At 43.5% G+C, this 22,637-nt stretch overlaps 1 protein-coding gene across 1 annotated transcript in view; it reads right to left on the minus strand.

Moving 5' to 3' along the window:
• Window positions 1-697: 697 nt before the first annotated feature.
• Window positions 698-22,637, minus strand: part of TBCK (TBC1 domain containing kinase) — a 202,627-nt gene continuing 180,687 nt past the window's right edge. The window contains exon 26 of the mRNA XM_075286109.1: window positions 698-2,370. Within this exon, the coding sequence (XP_075142210.1) occupies window positions 2,260-2,370 (111 nt within the window). The 3' untranslated portion in view covers window positions 698-2,259. The remainder of the gene's footprint in view (window positions 2,371-22,637) is intronic.

The following is a 22,637-nucleotide window of genomic DNA, read 5'->3' on the forward strand; positions in this document are numbered from 1 at the left end:
GCGCCTGAAATCTGACCAATCCCCAGTAGTAACCAGTATGATAAAACACTCACTATGATGTTTTCCTTCTCGGCTCGTGGGACTTAGAGGGTTCTTTGATAAACCACACACAAAGAGACACTACTACACTTTACTGCATTTTATATCATAGAGGAGATATGAGAGAAGCATTCCCTATGCAGGAAAATGTGCCAGTATGTATAGATTTCTCCTTCTATAATTAATATATATATATATATCTCAAGAAAATCTCTCTCTCTCTATATTACCGGACTGAAATGGGTGACATGTAAAAATGCATAGACTTGTATCATCAATGTGTTCCAAACAGCATGGCCCCTAGATTACAGGCGGACACCGAAGTCTGATACTGGTGCACTGTGTACTGGATTGCACATAACAGGTTGACATCTCTCTATAGTAATATTATTAGATCAATAACTCATCCACTAGCTTGTAAATCCCGGCTATACAAATTACTGGGAAGACTACACAATAACATCAGCATTTTATGCACAAATTCATACTTTTGACATGTTCCAAACTTGTTGATAAGAAAGTGTACAGCATAGCCACCATGCTGTCAAAAATAATGTCCCTACATACTACAGAATAGTAGTGGCTGCCATTGGGATTAAAGACGGAGACAAAATCACATCACACTATTTGTAAAAAAAAAAAAAAAGAGGTATGGATATCTTTATTAAAGAAGAAAATATTCAAGTGATGGCAGCAAAGATTTCCATTACACGTCACTAGATCTATTGTGATAACTGTCATGTAAACCTGATGAGCTGTTGCTATATACTTATATACAGCACGGGAGCACGTAACACAATGTGCAGTAATAAGCTTACATGTCCACAATACTGATGGCAAATTCTAAGGATGAATGTTTTATCATTGGGAGTATAATGAACTGGTAAACTGTATGGCAAAAGCGGTATTACACAAGCGGCACTACCAGGCATAGTGTATATGGTGTATATGTGAAGGATAAAGAAGATTTCACTGCACTGAACAATGGTCAGATCCCCACTGATAAAACATTGCTGACCTATACTTCCTACTAGTAATCCAATTACAATGCCAGGTAGGGGTTGGAACAGACATTTACAAACACCTTCACGTATGTAATGCCAGTTTAATTGGGGTGAGGAGAACACAATCCCCTAAAAAAACTCTAGACAAGTAAACAAGAAGCGCATCATAGATGAGGACCACTTGTTCATCTTACATTCACAGTATTAGTGGCAGAGGTCTATTTATATTGTGCAGGAGTGCCTAGCAGATGCTTCTAGAATCATATACCTTCCAATATTTAGCACTTGCCCTAGCATGTAATGTTTCATGATGCTTATTAGCATAACAATCTGTGTCCCATGTTCAATCCCATACACATCTTTATTCAATATCCAATGTAATGCATATTTATTACATGTTAACTTTATGACAAGTAAACAGGTTCTTCATGATTCACAATGTGATTTCTTCACTTCTCACACACAATTTAAGTTTTCCAGAATTCTATATCTAGTGCACATGTCATATCCATTGTAAATGCACACACACTTTATAGTAACTATATATCCATAGAGAATAGATTACATTACATAATTGTGTTATTTTATCTTAAATCATATTCTTACTATAAGATGCCTGCCTGCTTCCTGCTCCATTCTCTGCATGAACAGCTAATGGCTGTGGTTGTCAGGTGCCGAAAACCTCAATGATCTTACAGATAGGTCATTAATATTTTAAGCAATAGTTAGTTCCCCCATGGCAGATTTCCTTTGAATTGTTGGTTGGTCCACCTTTGCTCCACTGAAATCAAAGTGTGAACACTGCACCAATATTCAATACCCCACATCAACTTGACAGGAGCATTTCATTGCAACATCTGAAATTGGAGTATAGGGATTAACTAAATTTAGAAGACTAAAACCTGATTCTATGTTACTGTTTTAAGTAAATAATGGAATATCTACACTTTATAAAAGAATATTATACAAGATCATGATCAAGCTCATCACCATCACAGAAAGGGTGTATTGTAGCTGAATGGAGTGTAGTCTTTACTTACTCTTGTTTTGACCCAAAAACTTTATAGTCCCTTTGCTACATGTATGACATTGGAAAGATGAATTAAATAAATGAAAAATAACAATCCCTTTAGAAAGCTGTTGTCATCTGTCAAGGCTCATGATGTTGTGGATGTAGAATATTAAGAAGGTGTCCAGTGCATTCCCATCTCAGAATTCATATCTGAGGGGATGGGACAGTAAGTAGACCCGTTGGCTTCATCTTGTTCATTCCACCATCCAGAATACAAACTCGGGGGTAGCCCAGCTTCACCAGATGTGCTGCAAACTAAAAGGAAACAAGCATTAATGCAAATATCCATAAGAAGGATTCCCTGAGCCTCTACATGCTTTGTAAGCGGGATTGCCAGTAAATGTACGCATTGGTCCTACTAGCACTAAGTTATGCATTGACAGGACTATATAACTACGGTGACATTTGTTTGAGATAACTATTCACAGCTGCACTAAAACCAAACTGGACTCAAATTCACTTAAACTTCATGGAAATACCAAAAGCATCTAGGTCTGAAAAGAAAGGAGCTCAGGGAAAACAGGACTCAAAGAACATGTCCAGGGGATAAATCAACAGTATATCAAAAATGATAAAATTAATGTATCACTATTTTTAAGTGTATTTATTAAATGAGTATCCCCAGCCGGTAGCGGCCTATTTACCTACCTCCCCGTAAACACTGTTACCTCTGAAAAGACGGTCCAAAGGAAAGAGACGGGAAATGTGGGAAGACGTCTCCTGTCAGTATTACTGCACAAAATCTTACTGCATTGTATTCATTGTAATGTTACTGCTAGCGGACGATCAAAAGATGAACACCCCCCGATATCGAGTCTGTGGAGGAAGGGGGGGGGGGGCATCTTTTGACTGTCCGCCTCAGGCAGCAGAGAGGCTAGGTTCACCACTGGTGATACCATAATGTATTGGCAAGCACCAGTCAATTTTTTGGCTTAGTGGACATAGTGAAAATGGCATATTTTGGAACTTTACAGAAAAAAAAAAAAAAAAAAAAATATATATATATATATATATATATATATATATATATATATGTGTGTAAAAAAACTAGTGACATCGAAAAATAAAAAAAAAATGTAAAATTCTCAAATTATGTTTAACATAAACACTTATACAATAATAATAAATAATGTTTTTATATAGTGTCAACATATTCTGCAACACTGTACAAATCAGAGGACACATGAACAGACACTAAAAGCAAGGAGAACAGTGTAACTTTTAGATGGAAAGGACAGGATCTGAGGAACACAGGAGGAAGGATTGAATAGGATAAGAAATGTTATTGTTCTACATGTCCGCACACTACACTGTGAACGGGTCATGTGATAAGCCTGCCTGAACAGATATGATTTTAGGGCAATTTTGAAGCTTCTGTATTTGGTATTAATCTGACTGTCCGGGGTAAAGCATTCCCGTGTATCACTGCAACTTGAGAAAAGTCTTGGACACTGGAGTGAGATGTTCAGATAACGTAGGATGCAAGTCTAATATCATAGAGGATGGTTAGGACAGTCGACAGTGATGAGAGAGGAGATATAGGGGGGTGCAGCGCTATTAATAGATTGGTGAGTGAGTGTGATCATTTTATATTGTATACTGTAATGGATGGCCAACCAGTTCATTGACTAACACAAAGTAGATGCATGTGTACCCGTTTGGTAGAAAGATGAGTCTGGTGGCTGCATTCAGGACAGATTGTAGAAAGGAGAGTTTAGTAAGAAGAAGCCCACTTTAGAAGAGTGATCCTTTTGAAGTATAAGAACATGTAAATTATTATATATATTATATATATTATAGTATATATTTTCAATATTAAGCACAGGTTTATAATATTTTTCTTACAATGACCAGCTTGGGTATCCTTCTATGCTTGGCATACTTTACACATTTGGGGTCAGCCTTGTGGGGTTCTTTTTTGCTTTCCTCTGTATAAACTTGGTAGATTTATAGATTGGATTTGATGGACTTGATGTCTTTATCCAGTCTTATCTACTAAGTTACTTGATTTCCTAAGATACATTCATGCTTAGCCGAGTTGTGAATGTTTACTAATCTGGCAGAGGGAAGGAATCACTTCCAGACCGCTTTGTTAGTTGCTAAACTCCCCATAAACAAAAGGATTGAGCTGTTGATAGTCAACTCCACGATATCTGCTATCAGGGAGAGTTGGAAGGCCTCCATACACGTTAGACCAGGGGTCTCCAACCGCCAGTCCGCAGACCAGTACCGGGCTGCGGGGCATGTTTCACTGGTCCGCGTACCAGCGGCGAGGAGTCAGCAGCTGCTGTGGAGCCGGCAAGTGCCCAGGGTTGAGCCAGGATCCACAACACTGACGCTTGGTTGTTGCTCATCGGGATAAGGTGAGCAAAGTGCGGGGTTGAGCCGGGATCCGCTGTATGTCCGGGATTCTAGTACTATGCAAGACATGCAGCGGGTCTTGGCTCCACCCCGCACTCACCTACCAAACTTTGGGCAACTACATTACACGTCACTTGTCCCTGTGATGTGTAACGTAGCTGTAGTGAAGTTAATAGCAGCATTAGAAGTGATACTCGTCATCAATATCCATCTTCATAACAGTGTCTGACATCAGTAGCCATCTTCATAACCTGCAGTGTCCGTCAGTTTGCACTCTCTCTTGTGTTTTCATATGTACATGATTCTAATCTACACCCCCATGCTTAACCCCTCTCCCAACCACACCCCTTCCCACCCCCACCGGGCCATAGAAAAATTGTCTTGCTGAAACTGGTCCCTGGAGGAAAAAAGGTTGGGGACCACTGCGTTAGATGATGGTTGTGGCTTAAGTATATCTGACGTGTATATCCAGCTTTAGACTCATTATTTATTATGCTTACTTATTATTTATTATGCTTACTTGTACAGCGCTATCATATTCCGCAGCGCTTTACAGACATTGACAGTTACTGTCCCATATAGGGCTCACAATCTACATTCCCTATCAGTATGTCTTTGGTGTGTGGGAGGAAAATGGAGTACCCGGAGGAAACCCACGCAAACACGGGGAGAACATACAAATTCCTTGAAGAAGTTGTCCCTGGCAGGATTCGAACCCAGGACTCCAGCGCTGCAAGGCTGCAGTGCTAACCACTGAGCCACCGTGCTGTTCAATTTCCTGCTTTTCCAATTAGGACCCATTCAGATGGTGGATTTCCACCTCAAATTCCTTTTCATTTTCTGGCCCTCTGACTTTCAGCGGTAGCTTTTGATCGCGGATAATCCCCAGATGAATGGGGTGAAACATTTGAGTGTCTTGCACCGTGGGTGCTGCAGCTGATCAGATGCGTAATCCACAGCAACATTGAACCGGACGATTTATTTCTTTGAAAACAATGGGAGGCAGGTTCAGGGCAGAATTTGATGCTGATTTTGAGGTTGAATCTGCTTTAAAATCAATGCCAGTTTCTGCCACGTAAACCTAGCTCTTATTTTTCTGTATTTTCCCTCCAGATTTTCTTCTCACTTTCTCTTATTCCAAACACCTGGTTTTCCAAATAACTGTTAATGTAATACGTTTATGTTTCTTGAATCCTGCATTTGTCTTGAGGCATACTTTGCCTTACAGACTCCTTTCTTTAGTGATGCAACGCTGGACTGTTATGGTGGACCTGTCAAAAAAATATTCTTGGACTGTGGCACATACTCTCAGGGTGGGCTTAATATGAGATTTTACAAAGTGTAGAGCGTGAAGAGCCTGACAGCTGACCAAGGCACGTTCACTTGTTAAGTCTGGATCCTGTGTCACATTTACTGTCCAACATATTCCCATTAGTTTTACTGCTGTCTGCACTTTCCGCAGGTATTTACAATTAACACTGGAACTAATGTATATTTCAGAACTTAGGGAATAGACACTAGATATACTGTATATACATTCTACCACCAGAATGGGTTTATGGTGGCTTCCAGCATTCCAGAAACATGACAGGACAGATGATTATATTTTCGTTATGTACCTGCGGGGGATGGAACACTGCCTATGTTCAGCTGGAAACTTTTCGACCTTTAAAGCAGTTATCTAGTTTAGAGAAACACTTTTTGTAATACTCTATCATTGAATTATGAGTAATCAGTCCTCATCCTCAGTCCTCATCTCTTGGTCAATGTGGAGAACACTTACAAAAAGCATCTCTTACTGTGAAAGACCTGTCCTGTTCTGCAGGAAGATGGAAAAACTTTCCTTACAAATTACAACAAATTTCAAGACACCCTTGACCCTGAGACTAGAATAGGCAGACATCCCTGTCTCACACAGGTGGCTCCATAAGGTTACTCCCTGAGTAAAACAGACTGCTCTCATGCCATCACTTTTCTAGACTGCTGCCCATGCTCTATTGTACGGTATGTTCGCAATGCCCCACTCTGTTACACCACTTGTCCAGGTCCCCTCTGGTACACAGATTGCTCACTATTTTTCTCACAGATTGTAACTCAAATGATCAGTTATACAGACTGCTCCCTATGACCTCTCTGTCTCACACACATTGCTCTCAAAGAATTAAGGGAAGAATATGCAAATCTGTCTCCCAAGATGTAAACAGGAAGACAGTGCCTCTGTTATGCTGCCCTCTATAGCAAGCACCCTGAACAACATGCCCGACTTCCCAGAAGCCTTTACTGCATGATGCGAGGTTATAACCAAATCAATTTCTCACCTACGGACGGCTCCATTTCTGTCTCTTTGGACTTCATCAGCACAGCCTAGAGAGAACTGATTTGGTTTAAGTGAGAGGCTGAAAGACCAGATTGTGGGGATAACGTCACTCCTTAGGGAGAGACCACCTTCTCAGGTGTGTGGAGACTTATACAGCCATAGTTGCTCCACTGCAAAGGAACATGGGAAGAATATGCAAATCTGTCTCCCAAGATGTAAACAGGGAGAAAGAATTAAGCGAAGCAATGGGTAAGAAGACTGTGCAGATTTTGTAGAGTTACACAGTTCTCCCTGACATGACCGCAGCTTTTGGTCATGCTGTTGCCAAGCTTAGAATAAATCCCTTCTAAGCGAACCCATCATGGTGAATTTCCGGTTCTATGTGTGATTACAGAGTACACTCACCGGCCACTTTATTAGGTACACCATGCTAGTAACGGGTTGGACCCCCTATTGCCTTCAGAACTGCCTCAATTCTTCGTGGCATAGATTCAACAAGGTGCTGGAAGCATTCCTCAGAGATTTTGGTCCATATTGACATGATGGCATCACACAGTTGCCGCAGATTTGTCGGCTGCACATCCATGATGCGAATCTCCCGTTCCACCACATCCCAAAGATGCTCTATTGGATTGAGATCTGGTGACTGTTGGAGTACAGTGAACTCATTGTCATGTTCAAGAAACCAGTCTGAGATGATTCCAGCTTTATGACATGGCGCATTATCCTGCTGAAAGTAGCCATCAGATGTTGGGTACATTGTGGTCATAAAGGGATGGACATGGTAAGCAACAATACTCAGGTAGGCTTTGGCGTTGCAAAGATGCTCAATTGGTACCAAGGGGCCCAAAGAGTGCCAAGAAAATATTCCCCACACCATGACACCACCACCACCAGCCTGAACCGTTGATACAAGGCAGGATGGATCCATGCTTTCATGTTGTTGACGCCAAATTCTGACCCTACCATCCAAATGTCGCAGCAGAAATCGAGACTCATCAGACCAGGCAACGTTTTCCCAATCTTCAATTGTCCAATTTCGATGAGCTTGTGCAAATTGTAGCCTCAGTTTCCTGTTCTTAGCTGAAAGGAGTGGCACCCGGTGTGGTCTTCTGCTGCTGTAGCCCATCTGCCTCAAAGTTCGACGTACTGTGCGTTCAGAGATGCTCTTCTGGCTACCTTGGTTGTAACAGGTGGCTATTTGAGTCACTGTTGCCTTTCTATCAGCTCGAACCAGATGGTTGTGCGTGAAAATCCCAGTAGATCAGCAGTTTCTGAAATACTCAGACCAGCCCTTCTGGCACCAACAACCATGCCATGTTCAAAGGCACTCAAATCACCTTTCTTCCCCATACTGATGCTCGGTTTGAACTGCAGGAGATTGTCTTGACCATGTCTACATGCCTAAATGCACTGAGTTGCCGCCATGTGATTGGCTGATTAGAAATTAAGTGTTAACGAACAGTTGGACAGGTGTACCTAATAAAGTGGCCGGTGAGTGTAGATTATAGAGGAGGAAGAACTGAGCAGATTGATATATAATTTAGTGGCAACAGAATCAGGGTAATCTGTCATTTATTCATTGTCGGATTAGGAGTCCATTAGGTGGTCGTATTTAGGTTCTGATAACTTTCCCTGCAGAAGTATGCACAAGCATTGGCTGTCGACAAAGGAGTTGGCCCATCCATTGGATATTTAGATCAATAAGTTAAAAATTGAACTGAAACTTTTCCAACAAAACCATGAATCAATCTGACCAGCTCCTGCTGATAGGACTGCATATATAAATGTCACAAGTTCTCTTTAATAAATCTAGATGAATAAGTTATTGCTAAGTGAATTACCAAACCCAGAAATATACAAATAAGATTTTTATGAACCTGATAGAATGGCATCACTCAAAAGCTTAGTTGAATGCTTTTTGGCGGAGGATGTTCACCGAAGACGATATAATAGTTATACTGTACAGATACAGCAACCAAAGTTACAATAGTTAAACAGTACTGAAGAATAAAAAAAGAAAGAACAAGAGATACAAATAAATTCAGCCTAGGTTTCTTGAGCTCAAATAAGGAGGAGGGCTGGGAGCTGTTCATTGTGTACTGGGTGAATGGATCCCATGGGAAAACAGGAGTTACTCCTAAACAAACTTTTCATTAAACACGACTGAATTTAATTGTGAAGACCATGTCAGCCTGGCTACATAGCTGCCGAATGAACACTTAACACACATGTAAATGTCTTGAGGGAGAAATCAGCAGTGGCCTACAGAACATTCCTGCCTCTATAAAGGCATTAGTAGAAAGGAGCATCTAGCTAGTACTTTACTGAATGGCCTCATTGATGTCAGACAGGATAATTGGCTGACAACAATGGCTGACAGCATATAAGAAACACCTTCACTTAGATGGGCCACCTTTGTGAGCAAATTGGGTAATAAGGGAGAACAGGTGTAAAGGGGTGCTTCTATTTTTTTGACAATACCTACAAAAAAGAGGTGCAGCCATGAGGGAATTCATCTGTCTGCACTTTAGTTTACCTTTAACCTAAAACACTCCTGCTTGTATAATAAAAAATGTAGGTGTCAAATAAATATTTTAGGTCTAGCAATAAATGTCAGAAATATACAATAGCTGTAGCAATCTATGGGAATGGCAGGATCCAACATTGGGAGACAATGCAAATTTTAAAAGTTTTAAATTTTTTTTAAGAAAAAACTTTTTTGGGGAAACTTTCTTCCTCTTCTTACTTTAAGCCAACCCTTTGTTTACAATTAGAGATGAGCGAACACTAAAATGTTCGAGGTTCGAAATTCGAATCGAACAGCCGCTCACTGTTCGTGTGTTCGAACGGGTTTCGAACCCCATTATAGTCTATGGGGAACATATACTTGTTAAGGGGGAAACCCAAATCCGTGTCTGGAGGGTCACCAAGTCCACTATGACACCCCAGGAAATGATACCAACACCTCTGGAATGACACTGGGACAGCAGGGGAAGCATGTCTGGGGGCATCTAACACACCAAAGACCCTCTATTACCCCAACATCACAGCCTAACAACTACACACTTTACACACTCAATACCACCTCTCTGACAGTAGGAAAACACCTTAAAAGATGTGTATTTGGCACTTGGAGTGAGGAGAGCTTGTCATCAGCAGTGAATTTGGCCCTTGTAGTAAGTTGAGGTTGGCACCATTTGTTTTGAAAATCAGGGTGGATTGAGCCTCTAACCAGCAGAGTTTGGGCAAATTCATGGTGGAGGGAGCCTCTAAACACCCCAGTTTGGGAAAATTCATGGTGGAGGGAGCCTCTAAAAACCCCAGTTTGGACCAATTCATGGTGGAGGGAGCCTCTAAAAACCCCAGTTTGGACCAATTCATGGTGGAGGGAGCCTCTAAAAACCCCAGTTTGGACCAATTCATGGTGGAGGGAGCCTCTAAACAGCCCAGTTTGGACCAATTCATGGTGGAGGGAGCCTCTAAACAGCCCAGTTTGGGCAAATTCATGGTGGAGGGAGCCTCTAACCAGCCCAGTTTGGGCAAATTCATGGTGGAGGGAGCCTCTAAAAACCCCAGTTTGGTTCAATTCATGGTGGAGGGAGCCTCTAAACAGCCCAGTTTGGACCAATTCATGGTGGAGGGAGCCTCTAAACAGCCCAGTTTGGGCAAATTCATGGTGGAGGGAGCCTCTAAAACCCCCAGTTTGGACCAATTCATGGTGGAGGGAGCCTCTAAACAGCCCAGTTTGGGCAAATTCATGGTGGAGGAAGCCTCTAACCAGCCCAGTTTGGGCAAATTCATGGTGGAGGGAGCCTCTAAAAACCCCAGTTTGGACCAATTCATGGTGGAGGGGGCCTCTAAACAGCCCAGTTTGGACCAATTCATGGTGGAGGGAGCCTCTAACCAGCCCAGTTTGGGCAAATTCATGGTGGAGGGAGCCTCTAAAAACCCCAGTTTGGACCAATTCATGGTGGAGGGAGCCTCTAAACAGCCCAGTTTGGAACAATTCATGGTGGAGGGAGCCTCTAAACAGCCCAGTTTGGGAAAATTCATGGTGGAGGGAGCCTCTAAAAACCCCAGTTTGGACCAATTCATGGTGGAGGGAGCCTCTAACCAGCCCAGTTTGGGCCAATTCATGGTGGAGGGAGCCTCTAAAAACCCCAGTTTGGACCAATTCATGGTGGAGGGAGCCTCTAAACAGCCCAGTTTGGACCAATTCATGGTGGAGGGAGCCTCTAAACAGCCAAGTTTGGACCAATTCATGGTGGAGGGAGCCTCTAACCAGCCCAGTTTGGGCAAATTCATGGTGGAGGGAGCCTCTAAAAACCCCAGTTTGGACCAATTCATGGTGGAGGGAGCCTCTAAACAGCCCAGTTTGGGCAAATTCATGGTGGAGGGAGCCTCTAACCAGCCCAGTTTGGGTAAATTCATGGTGGAGGGAGCCTTTAACCAGCCCAGTTTGGGCAAATTCATGGTGGAGGGAGCCTCTAAAAACCCCAGTTTGGACCAATTCATGGTGGAGGGAGCCTCTAAAAACCCCAGTTTGGACCAATTCATGGTGGAGGGAGCCTCTAAACAGCCCAGTTTGGACCAATTCATGGTGGAGGGAGAATCTAAACAGCCCAGTTTGGGCCAATTCATGGTGGAGGGAGCCTCTAAAAACCCCAGTTTGGACCAATTCATGGTGGAGGGAGCCTCTAAACAGCCCAGTTTGAGCAAATTCATGGTGGAGGGAGCCTCTAACCAGCCCAGTTTGGGCAAATTCATGGCGGAGGGAGCCTCTAAAAACCCCAGTTTGGACCAATTCATGGTGGAGGGAGCCTCTAAACAGCCCAGTTTGGACCAATTCATGGTGGAGGGAGCCTCTAAACAGCCCAGTTTGGGCAAATTCATGGTGGAGGGAGCCTCTAACCAGCCCAGTTTGGGCAAATTCATGGTGGAGGGAGCCTCTAAAAACCCCAGTTTGGACCAATTCATGGTGGAGGGAGCCTCTAAACAGCCCAGTTTGGGCAAATTCATGGTGGAGGGAGCCTCTAACCAGCCCAGTTTGGGCAAATTCATGGTGGAGGGAGCCTCTAAAAACCCCAGTTTGGACCAATTCATGGTGGAGAGAGCCTCTAAACAGCAGAGTTGTGGGAAATCGGGGTGGAGGGAGCCTCTAACCAGCAGAGTTGGGGGAAATCAGGGTGGAGGGAGCCTCTAACCAGCAGAGTTGGGGGAAATCAGGGTGGAGGGAGCCTCTAACCAGCAGAGTTGGGGGAAATCAGGGTGGAGGGAGCCTCTAACCAGCAGAGTTGGGGGAAATCAGGGTGGAGGGAGCCTAGTATTAGCAGAATTGTGCAACGCTTATGGTGGATGAGTATGAGGATGCGGAGGAATTGGAGAGGTTGAGCACAGACATGGAGTTTCATGTTGGGGTGCTTTACACAGGTGGGCACAAAAATGAAGGCTCTATCCAGTGGTGGTTCATTTTTATCAAAGTGAGCCGGTCGGCACTCTCAGCTGACAGACGGGTGCGCTTGTCAGTGATAATGCCACCGGCTGCACTGAACACCCTCTCAGATAGGACGCTGGCGGCAGGACAGGACAGCACCTCCAAGGCATATAGGGCAAGTTCAAGCCACAGGTCCAAATTCGACACCCAATACGTGTAGGGCGCAGAGGGGTCAGAGAGGACAGGGCTGTGGTCGGAAAGGTATTCCCGCAACATGCACCTATACTTCTCACGCCTGGTGACACTAGGACCCTCCGTGGCGGCACTTTGGCGAGGGGGTGCCATCAAGGTGTCCCAGACCTTAGACAGTGTGCCCCTCGTTTGTGTGGACCGGTGAGAACTTGGTCGCCTACTGGAGGAACTGCCCTCCCTGCCGCCAACGTCACATGCTGGAAACATCTCCATCATATTCTGCACCAATTGCTTGTGGCAAGCATTGATGCGATTGGCCCTCCCCTCTACCGGAATAAAAGAGGAGATGTTGTTTTTATACCGGGGGTCAATGATAGCAAAGATCCAGTACTGGTTGTCCTCCATGATTTTGACAATACGCTTGTCGGTTGTAAAGCACCCCAACATGAACTCAGCCATGTCTGCCACAGTGTTAGTTGGCATGACTCCTCTGGCCCCACCGGAAAGTTCAATCTCCATTTCCTCCTCATCGTCCATGTCTACCCATCCGCGCTGCAACAATGGGACGATTCGAAGTTGCCCGGAAGCCTCCTGTATCACCATCACATCATCGGACAACTCTTCTTCCTCCTCCCCCTCCTCCTCCTCCATTAAACGCGATGAAGCGGACAGATGTGTGGACCTACTCTCCAGCTGTGACGGATCGGATGCTATCCCTGACTCCTCTGTGTGATCTGAGTTATCCCTGATGTCAATCAGGGATTCTCTCAGAACACACAAGAGCGGGATTGTAAGGCTCACCATCGCATCCTCAGAGCTCACCCTCCTTGTGGACTCCTCAAACACCCGTAGGATGTCACAAAGGTCGCTCATCCATGGCCACTCATGGATGAGAAACTGAGGCAGCTGACTTTGTGGCACCCTAGGGTTTTCTAGCTGGTATTCCATCAAAGGTCTCTGCTGCTCAACCACTCTATTCAACATCTGAAACGTTGAGTTCCAGCGTGTGGGGACGTCGCACAAAAGCCGGTGTTGTGGCACATGCAGGCGTTGCTGGAGAGATTTTAAGCTAGCAGCGGCTACTGTCGACTTGCGAAAGTGGGCGCACATGCGCCGCACTTTCACCAGTAGCTCTGGAACATTGGGGTAGCTCTTTAGGAAACGTTGCACCACTAGGTTGAAGACGTGGGCCAGGCATGGAACATGTTGGAGTCCGGCAAGCTCCAGAGCTGCTACCAGGTTCCGGCCGTTATCACAAACGACCATGCCTGGGCCCAGGTGCAGCGGCTCAAACCATATTGCCATCTCATCGAGGAGGGCATCCCTCACCTCGGAGGCAGTGTGCTGTCTGTCCCCCAAGCTGATCAGCTTCAGCACGGCCTGCTGACGTCTACCAACGCCAGTGCTGCAACGTTTCCAACTCGTAGCTGGGGTCAATCTAACAGCGGAGGAGGAGGCGGTGGCGGAGGAGGAGGCGGTGGCGGAGGAGGAGGAGGGGGGTGTTCTTCTCGTGTCCCTGCCAGGAATGTTAGGCGGGGAGACGAGGTACACCGGGCCAGTTTGGGAAGCAGTCCCTGCCTCAACTACATTCACCCAGTGTGCCGTCAGTGAAATGTAGCGTCCCTGTCCGCATGCACTTGTCCACGCGTCGGTGGTCAAGTGGACCTTTGTGCAAAGCGCGGAACTAAGGGCCCGCCTGATGTTGAGTGACACATGCTGGTGCAAGGCGGGGACGGCACACCGGGAGAAGTAGTGACGGCTAGGGACGGCATAGCGAGGTGACGCAGTTGCCATCAGGTCCAGGAAGGCGGGAGTTTCAACAAGCCGGAACGCCAACATCTCCTGGGCCAGCAGTTTAGCGATGTTGGCGTTCAAGGCTTGCGCGTGTGGGTGGTTAGCGGTGTATTTCTGCCGCCGCTCCAATGTCTGAGAGATGGTGGGTTGTTGTAAAGAAGCACCTGATGGTGCAGGAGAAGGAGATAAGACAGGAACAGGGGAAGAGAGGAAGAAGTCAACAAAGTGGCGGAGGCAGATGAAGTGGTGTCCTGGCTCGTCCTCTGGAGTGCATCGCCAGCACAGTCAGCAGTGGCAGTGGCAGTGGCAGAGGCGTGAACGGCAGGCGGCCTTTGTCCTGCTGTTGCTGCCTGCCACTGATTCCAGTGCTTGGATTCCAAATGACGGCGCATTGAAGTGGTGGACAGGTTGCTCTTCTCAGAGCCCTTAATCAATTTCGAGAGGCAAATTGTGCAAACAACACTATATCTGTCCTCGGCGCATTCCTTGAAAAAACTCCACACCTTTGAGAAACGTGCCCTCGAGGTGGGAGTTTTTCGGGGCTGGGTACGAACTGGAACATCTTGGGAGATTCCGGGTGTGGCCTGGCTTCGCCTAAGCTTCTGACCTCTGCCTCTGCCTCTAGCTACCCTTTTTGGTGCTGCACCTGCCTCAACATCCACACTACTTTCCCCGCTTGACATCCCCCCTGTCCAGGTCGGGTCAGTGTCCTCATCATCCACCACTTCCTCTTCCAACTCCTGTCTCATCTCCTCCTCCCGCACAATGTGCAGGTCAACTGGATGCCCTGACGGCAACTGCGTCACATCGTCGTCGATGAGGGTGGGTTGCTGGTCATCCACCACCAAATCGAACGGAGATGGAGGAGACTCTAGTGTTTGAGCATCTGGACACAGATGCTCCTCTGTTAGGTTCGTGGAATCGCGACGTGGAGGGGCAGGTTGAGGGACAATGAAAGGTGCGGAGAACAGCTCTGGGGAGCAGGGACAGTTGGGGTTATTGTTCTGTGAAGCTTGGGAATTTTGGGAGGAAGGAGGACAAGACTGTTGGGTAATAGGAGGAGAGGAGGCAGAGTCTGACTGGCTGCTGGACAATGTGCTGTAAGCGTTATCCGACAGCCATTGCAAGACCTGTTCCTGGTTCTCGGGCCTACTAAGGTTTGTACCCTGCAGTTTAGTTAATGTGGCAAGCAACCCTGGCACTGTGGAGTGGCGCAATGCTTGCTGCCCCACAGGAGTAGGCACGGAACGCCCTGTGGCTTCACTGCTACCTTGCTCCCCAGAACCATTCCCCCGACCTCGCCCACGGCCTCGTCCACGTCCCTTTCCGGGAGCCTTGCGCATTTTGAATTCCCAGTCAGAAACTGGCACTATATAGCAGTAGCAAGAAATGAGGGTATTTGTAAACCCAATATATTCTTTGAATTCCCAGTCAGACAATGGCACTATATGGCAGTAGCAAGAAATGAGGGTATTTGTAACCCCAATATATTCTTTGAATTCCCAGTCAGACAATGGCACTATATGGCAGTAGCAAGAAATGAGGGTATTTGTAAACCCAATATATTCTTTGAATTCCCAGTCAGACAAAGGCACTATATAGCAGTAGCAAGAAATGAGGGTATTTGTAACCCCAATATATTCTTTGAATTCCCAGTCAGACAAAGGCACTATATAGCAGTAGCAAGAAATGAGGGTATTTGTAAGCCCATTATATTCTTTGAATTCCCATCTCAGAAACTGGCACTATATGGCAGTAGCAATAAATGAGGGTATTTGTAAACCCAATATATTATTGGAATTCCCAGTCAGACAATGGCACTATATAGCAGTAGCAAGAAATGAGGGTATTTGTAAACCCAATATATTCTTTGAATTTCCAGTCAGACAAAGGCACTATATAGCAGTAGCACGAAATGAGGGTATTTGTAAACCCAATATATTCTTTGAATTCCCAGTCAGAAACTGGCACTATATAGCAGTAGCAAGAAATGAGGGTATTTGTAACCCCAATATATTCTTTGAATTCCCAGTCAGACAAAGGCACTATATAGCAGTAGCAAGAAATGAGGGTATTTGTAAACCCAATATATTCTTTGAATTCCCAGTCAGACAAAGGCACTATATAGCAGTAGCAAGAAATGAGGGTATTTGTAAACCCAATATATTCTTTGAATTCCCAGTCAGAGAATGGCACTATATGGCAGTAGCAAGAAATGAGGGTATTTGTAACCCCAATATATTCTTTGAATTCCCAGTCAGACAAAGGCACTATATAGCAGTAGCAAGAAATGAGGGTATTTGTAAACCCAATATATTCTTTGAATTCCCAGTCAGACAAAGGCACTATATAGCAGTAGCAAGAAATGAGGGTATTTGTAAACCCAATATATTCTTTGAATTCCCAGTCAGAAACTGGCACTATATGGCAGTAGCAAGAAATGAGGGTATTTGTAAACCCAATATATTATTGGAATTCCCAGTCAGACAAAGGCACTATATGGCAGTAGCAAGAAATTAGGGTATTTGTAAACCCAATATATTCCTGGAATTCCCAGTCAGACAATGGCACTATATGGCAGTAGCAAGAAATTAGGGTATTTGTAACCCCAATATATTCTTTGAATTCCCAGTCAGACAATGGCACTATATGGCAGTAGCAAGAAATGAGGGTATTTGTAACCCCAATATATTCTTTGAATTCCCAGTCAGACAATGGCACTATATGGCAGTAGCAAGAAATGAGGGTATTTGTAACCCCAATATATTCTTTGAATTCCCAGTCAGACAAAGGCACTATATAGCAGTAGCAAGAAATGAGGGTATTTGTAAACCCAATATATTCTTTGAATTCCCAGTCAGAAACTGGCACTATATGGCAGTAGCAAGAAATGAGGGTATTTGTAAACCCAATATATTATTGGAATTCCCAGTCAGACAATGGCACTATATAGCAGTAGCAAGAAATGAGGGTATTTGTAAACCCAATATATTCTTGGAATTCCCAGTCAGACAATGGCACTATATGGCAGTAGCAAGAAATGAGGGTATTTGTAACCCCAATATATTCTTTGAATTCCCAGTCAGAAACTGGCACTATATGGCAGTAGCAAGAAATGAGGGTATTTGTAACCCCAATATATTATTGGAATTCCCAGTCAGAAACTGGCACTATATGGCAGTAGCAAGAAATGAGGGTATTTGTAAACCCAATATATTCTTGGAATTCCCAGTCAGACAATGGCACTATATGGCAGTAGCAAGAAATGAGGGTATTTGTAACCCCAATATATTCTTTGAATTCCCAGTCAGACAAAGGCACTATATAGCAGTAGCAAGAAATGAGGGTATTTGTAACCCCAATATATTCTTGGAATTCCCAGTCAGACAATGGCACTATATGGCAGTAGCAAGAAATGAGGGTATTTGTAAACCCAATATATTCTTGGAATTCCCAGTCAGACAATGGCACTATATGGCAGTAGCAAGAAATGAGGGTATTTGTAACCCCAATATATTCTTTGAATTCCCAGTCAGAAACTGGCACTATATGGCAGTAGCAAGAAATGAGGGTATTTGTAAACCCAATATATTATTGGAATTCCCAGTCAGACAATGGCACTATATAGCAGTAGCAAGAAATGAGGGTATTTGTAAACTCAATATATTATTGGAATTCCCAGTCAGACAATGGCACTATATAGCAGTAGCAAGAAATGAGGGTATTTGTAACCCCAATATATTCTTTGAATTCCCAGTCAGAAACTGGCACTATATGGCAGTAGCAAGAAATGAGGGTATTTGTAAACCCAATATATTATTGGAATTCCCAGTCAGAAACTGGCACTATATGGAAGTAGCAAGAAATGAGGGTATTTGTAACCCCAATAAATTCTTTGAATTCCCAGTCAGACAAAGGCACTATATAGCAGTAGCAAGAAATGAGGGTATTTGTAAACCCAATATATTCTTTGATTTCCCAGTCAGAAACTGGCACTATATAGCAGTAGCAAGAAATGAGCGTATTTGTAAACCCAATATATTATTGGAATTCCCAGTCAGACAATGGCACTATATAGCAGTAGCAAGAAATGAGGGTATTTGTAAACCCAATATATTATTGGAATTCCCAGTCAGACAAAGGCACTATATAGCAGTAGCAAGAAATGAGGGTATTTGTAAACCCAATATATTCTTGGAATTCCCAGTCAGACAATGGCACTATATGGCAGTAGCAAGAAATGAGGGTATTTGTAACCCCAATATATTCTTTGAATTCCCAATCAGAAACTGGCACTATATGGCAGTAGCAAGAAATGAGGGTATTTGTAAACCCAATATATTATTGGAATTCCCAGTCAGACAATGGCACTATATGGCAGTAGCAAGAAATGAGGGTATTTGTAAACCCAATATATTCTTGGAATTCCCAGTCAGACAATGGCACTATATGGCAGTAGCAAAAATAGTGGGTGTATATAGCCCCAATTCTATTGCTAGGGGAGTTGCAGGGTATTTCTGGGGTGAAGGTGGGGGGGCACACTGTTGGAACGGGGATTTGGGGTGTATATATAGGGTATACGGGAATACACTGTCAGTGTATTCCATTCAGGATGCTGGGAAAGCTGGGTTGCGGTGATTGAGCCTGTCAGTGCCACGTTACACTGACAAGATTCTCCCTGGAATTTAGCTCTTATAAGAGCTGTTGTGGTTGTCTTCTCCTTCCTATCCTAGCCTGTCCCTGCCTACCCAGAATCTAAGCCCTAGCTAACCGGACGGAAACCTCCGTCCCCGGTGAATTGCAAGCTCAGAATGACGCGAACCTGGGCGGCGCTGTTCTTTTAAATTAGAGGTCACATGTTTTCGGCAGCCAATGGGTTTTGCCTACTTTTTTCAACGTCACCGGTGTCGTAGTTCCTGTCCCACCTACCCTGCGCTGTTATTGGAGCAAAAAAGGCGCCAGGGAAGGTGGGAGGGGAATTGAGTAATGGCGCACTTTACCACGCGGTGTTCGATTCGATTCGAACATGCCGAACAGCCTAATATCCGATCGAACATGAGTTCGATAGAACACTGTTCGCTCATCTCTAGTCCCAATGACATTACATACCATCTATCCATCTCTCTCTTCCCTGTGTTTTAGGGGTTGTAATTCAAGAGGCACCATGTACGATAATATGGGGGTCCTGCCTGACAGTGTCCAGATTTTGGGATGAAGCACTAACAATGATAGGTATGGTCACTAACTGACATTGAGCAAGGCTACCATCTGTTCCGCTCGATGATACTTTTTAGAGAATTTTGTATTTGGATAAGTGAAGTCCCCCAAACTATTTCAGACATAGGGTGAGATTCTCTGCACAGATATAGCAGAATGTAACATGATTTTTTTTTAATAAGTTAAAAGAACAATTGCTGTAAGAGGGATTTCAAGACTAACACAGTGATGACTTACTCTTACAATAGATAATCTATTTAAATAAATTTGGTGCAATTTATGACTTTTCTCCTGATCATAATTCACCACACTTCTTTTTATTATTGTATTTATTAACTTTTTCAATTTCAATGCACAAACAAAAATATACACAGCCTACGGTATTGTGTCAGCAATATCAACTGCAGTCAATTGAGTATAGTCGTTGCATAGACAGAGCAGATGAACAAGCCCACCAAGCCAATAGAATCCAAGGCTTGGTAGGCTTAAATCGAGCAGCCACCCAGTTACTATAAAGGTATGAAGGATAAATTTCAGAGTATATTTGTGGCGTTGCATCTTAGAGCAGTTTGGTATCAATAACAAGGACTGACAAAGATGTAGAACATGGATTACACAAATGAGTTAAACAAGGACATTGCTAGCTCAGGGGTTCTGCATTTAAATGGTCATGGTATTGCTCAAATAGGTAATAAGGCCTCTCAGATATAGACCATGTAAATAAAAGAATCATAAAAATTAACAAAAACAAAAACTCACTGCCATTCCCTCCCATCACAGTTCCCACCAGACCCTCACCACCTGGTCCACCAAAGACTGTTAAAAATTATGAGCACCAAACATAAAAATTCCCACCCAACCCATAGAAGTCCCTCACATCATCCAAATGGGGGGTCCTCTGACAGACTCCTTTCTTGGTGCCAGCTCATAAGATGAAAACATGTTTTTGACACACTGGGGTAGTATAGAGATGTAGTCTCCCCCCCCCCCCCATAGCTGAAAAAATTGATGACACATCCACATTTTCATTATGAAGGAGAGCATAAACAGAGTTCTTGCAGTCTATTCCACACTTGCTTCCCTACCCGCACACCTGCACAAGAAGGAACAGGCGAATATCATGTTAGACAATTTGTAGACTTGGTTGAGTAAAGAGATGGGACTGTCGGATTGAGAATACATCCAGTCTCTATTAGGTTTGGGGAGTGGAATCATTCTTGAGCCTTAAAAGGAGTCTACAGTGAGGTCATTAAGTAAAAGGGTGAGGTAAGGAAGTATCTTGGGAGACAAGAGTTTGTAATATTCGATTACATGCGACTCTGGTAGGGCCTTCTTAATGTCTGTCAGGCCAGGCAGACTAAACAAAAGTCAGAAATGCATTCACAGCTGCCATGTCTGTGGGATCTGCTCAATACAGATTTTCATAAAAACCAGCAAATATCTTTCCATTTCTTTGTGGATCAATACATGTATACTTCATGCTCAGAACCATCACCGAGACTATTGCATGGGGGCACGGAACAGATGGGTAGTATGAGTCAATGGGGCTCCTATCCTGTTTCCCTAGCGGAAAAACCTATTCTGTGAGGCCTTCATTTTACATATAGTGTGTCACCATAAGGAAGTGTTCAACAAACTCTAGGCCTCCTGAAACCTCTCCCCGAAGTACAACAATGGGGTCAGGACATGAGTCACCTGAGCCTTCAGAAGATTGGCCTTGAGATCTAGTCGTTCACACTGCCTGGTCATATAACTAATTGTGAGCTCCTTCATTACTGTCTTGGAGGTGAATAATATCAGGTCTGTGTCATCTAGCTGCTCTCGGTGTTGATCGATAAAATTAGCCCAATTAATTTTCAATTATGAGATTAGGGTGTGGTCCAATATGGTTTCCCCAATATTTTATTTAAGCAATGGTTATTACAGTCATATTAACAAGCCTATTTGAAATAGTTAAAAACCATTTGTTCCTTCTTTTTGTTCTATGAGAAAGAAGTTGGTTCAATATTTATCTATATAATTGATAGGCAAATGTCATACGTTAAGCAAATGCTAAAGGTAATAGGACAATAGGATAATAAAGCTTATAATAATACAATATGAACATAACATGAGGGGAAAGTGTGAGTTTTTAATGCTGTCAAGCACAGACATACTGCCCGTATAATTTAGAAAAAAAGAACAAATGGAGCTTTAACTTGTATTACCATGGCTTTAGCAAAGCCTTTGAAATGGAAAAGTCAAGCGAACTTGGAATGAAGTTGTGGTTTTAATCTCAGATTATTTACATTCTCTAAACTGCTCTAAATTTTCCTTATACCAGTATGAGAATACATGCTTGGCACAGAGGTGGCAAAGCCATAACAAAAGCTTTTCTTTTTCATGCCAGCACAGAAATAGACCAGAAGTCGGAGAGGTTTTTTGATCTATACATTCCCTACATCTTACTAATTCCCACATCATCGAACTTCAAATAAACTCCGGGGATCCGCTATTACCACTGGCTGAGCTTTGAAAGCCGCTCTGCTCCTTGTACGGAGACTGTGAATAGTGACCAGGAGATCATGTGACACCGGAACAACTATTTATAACAGCAGAAATGAACGCAGTAGTCAAGTGGTTGCAATAGTGTAATCCAAGCTTCAAGACTAAAGAAATCTGGAAACTTTTCCAAACTTTTTTGTTTTCTCCTAACATTCTTGAAATGTCTTACAATTCATGGCCAAATACACAGTGTTTGATACTTGTCAGTGCAATGTCATCTGAAGGTCAGTGATTCCTTTCCACGAGGTATATCTTTAAAGTGAACCTTTCACCATGAAAATGCAATGCATTATGTTATAGAGGAGAAACTAAGCAAATATATATATATATATATATATATATATATATATATAGATATATAGTTTTGTGTAAAACGATTCAGCATATTCCAACATTTATCTATTAAAAGGGTTGTCCCGACTCAAGTATCCTATCTATACTGGTAGCTTATGTAAATTGAAGACTTTTCCTAAATATATTGCTTTAGAAATTCTGCTTTGTTTGCCTGCTATGTGACCTTATTCCTCCCATTGTTTAAACAGCGTTGCTATAATCATGGACCTGCGAGAAAGGACAAGTGATGTCACTTAGTGCTGGCAGGACAATCCGGAGTCTGTTATCTCTCTATGTAAACACACCGATAACAGAGTCCATTCTGTT

The sequence above is a fragment of the Leptodactylus fuscus genome, chromosome 1 (assembly GCF_031893055.1).
Source record: "Leptodactylus fuscus isolate aLepFus1 chromosome 1, aLepFus1.hap2, whole genome shotgun sequence".
Taxonomy (NCBI): domain Eukaryota; kingdom Metazoa; phylum Chordata; class Amphibia; order Anura; family Leptodactylidae; genus Leptodactylus; species Leptodactylus fuscus.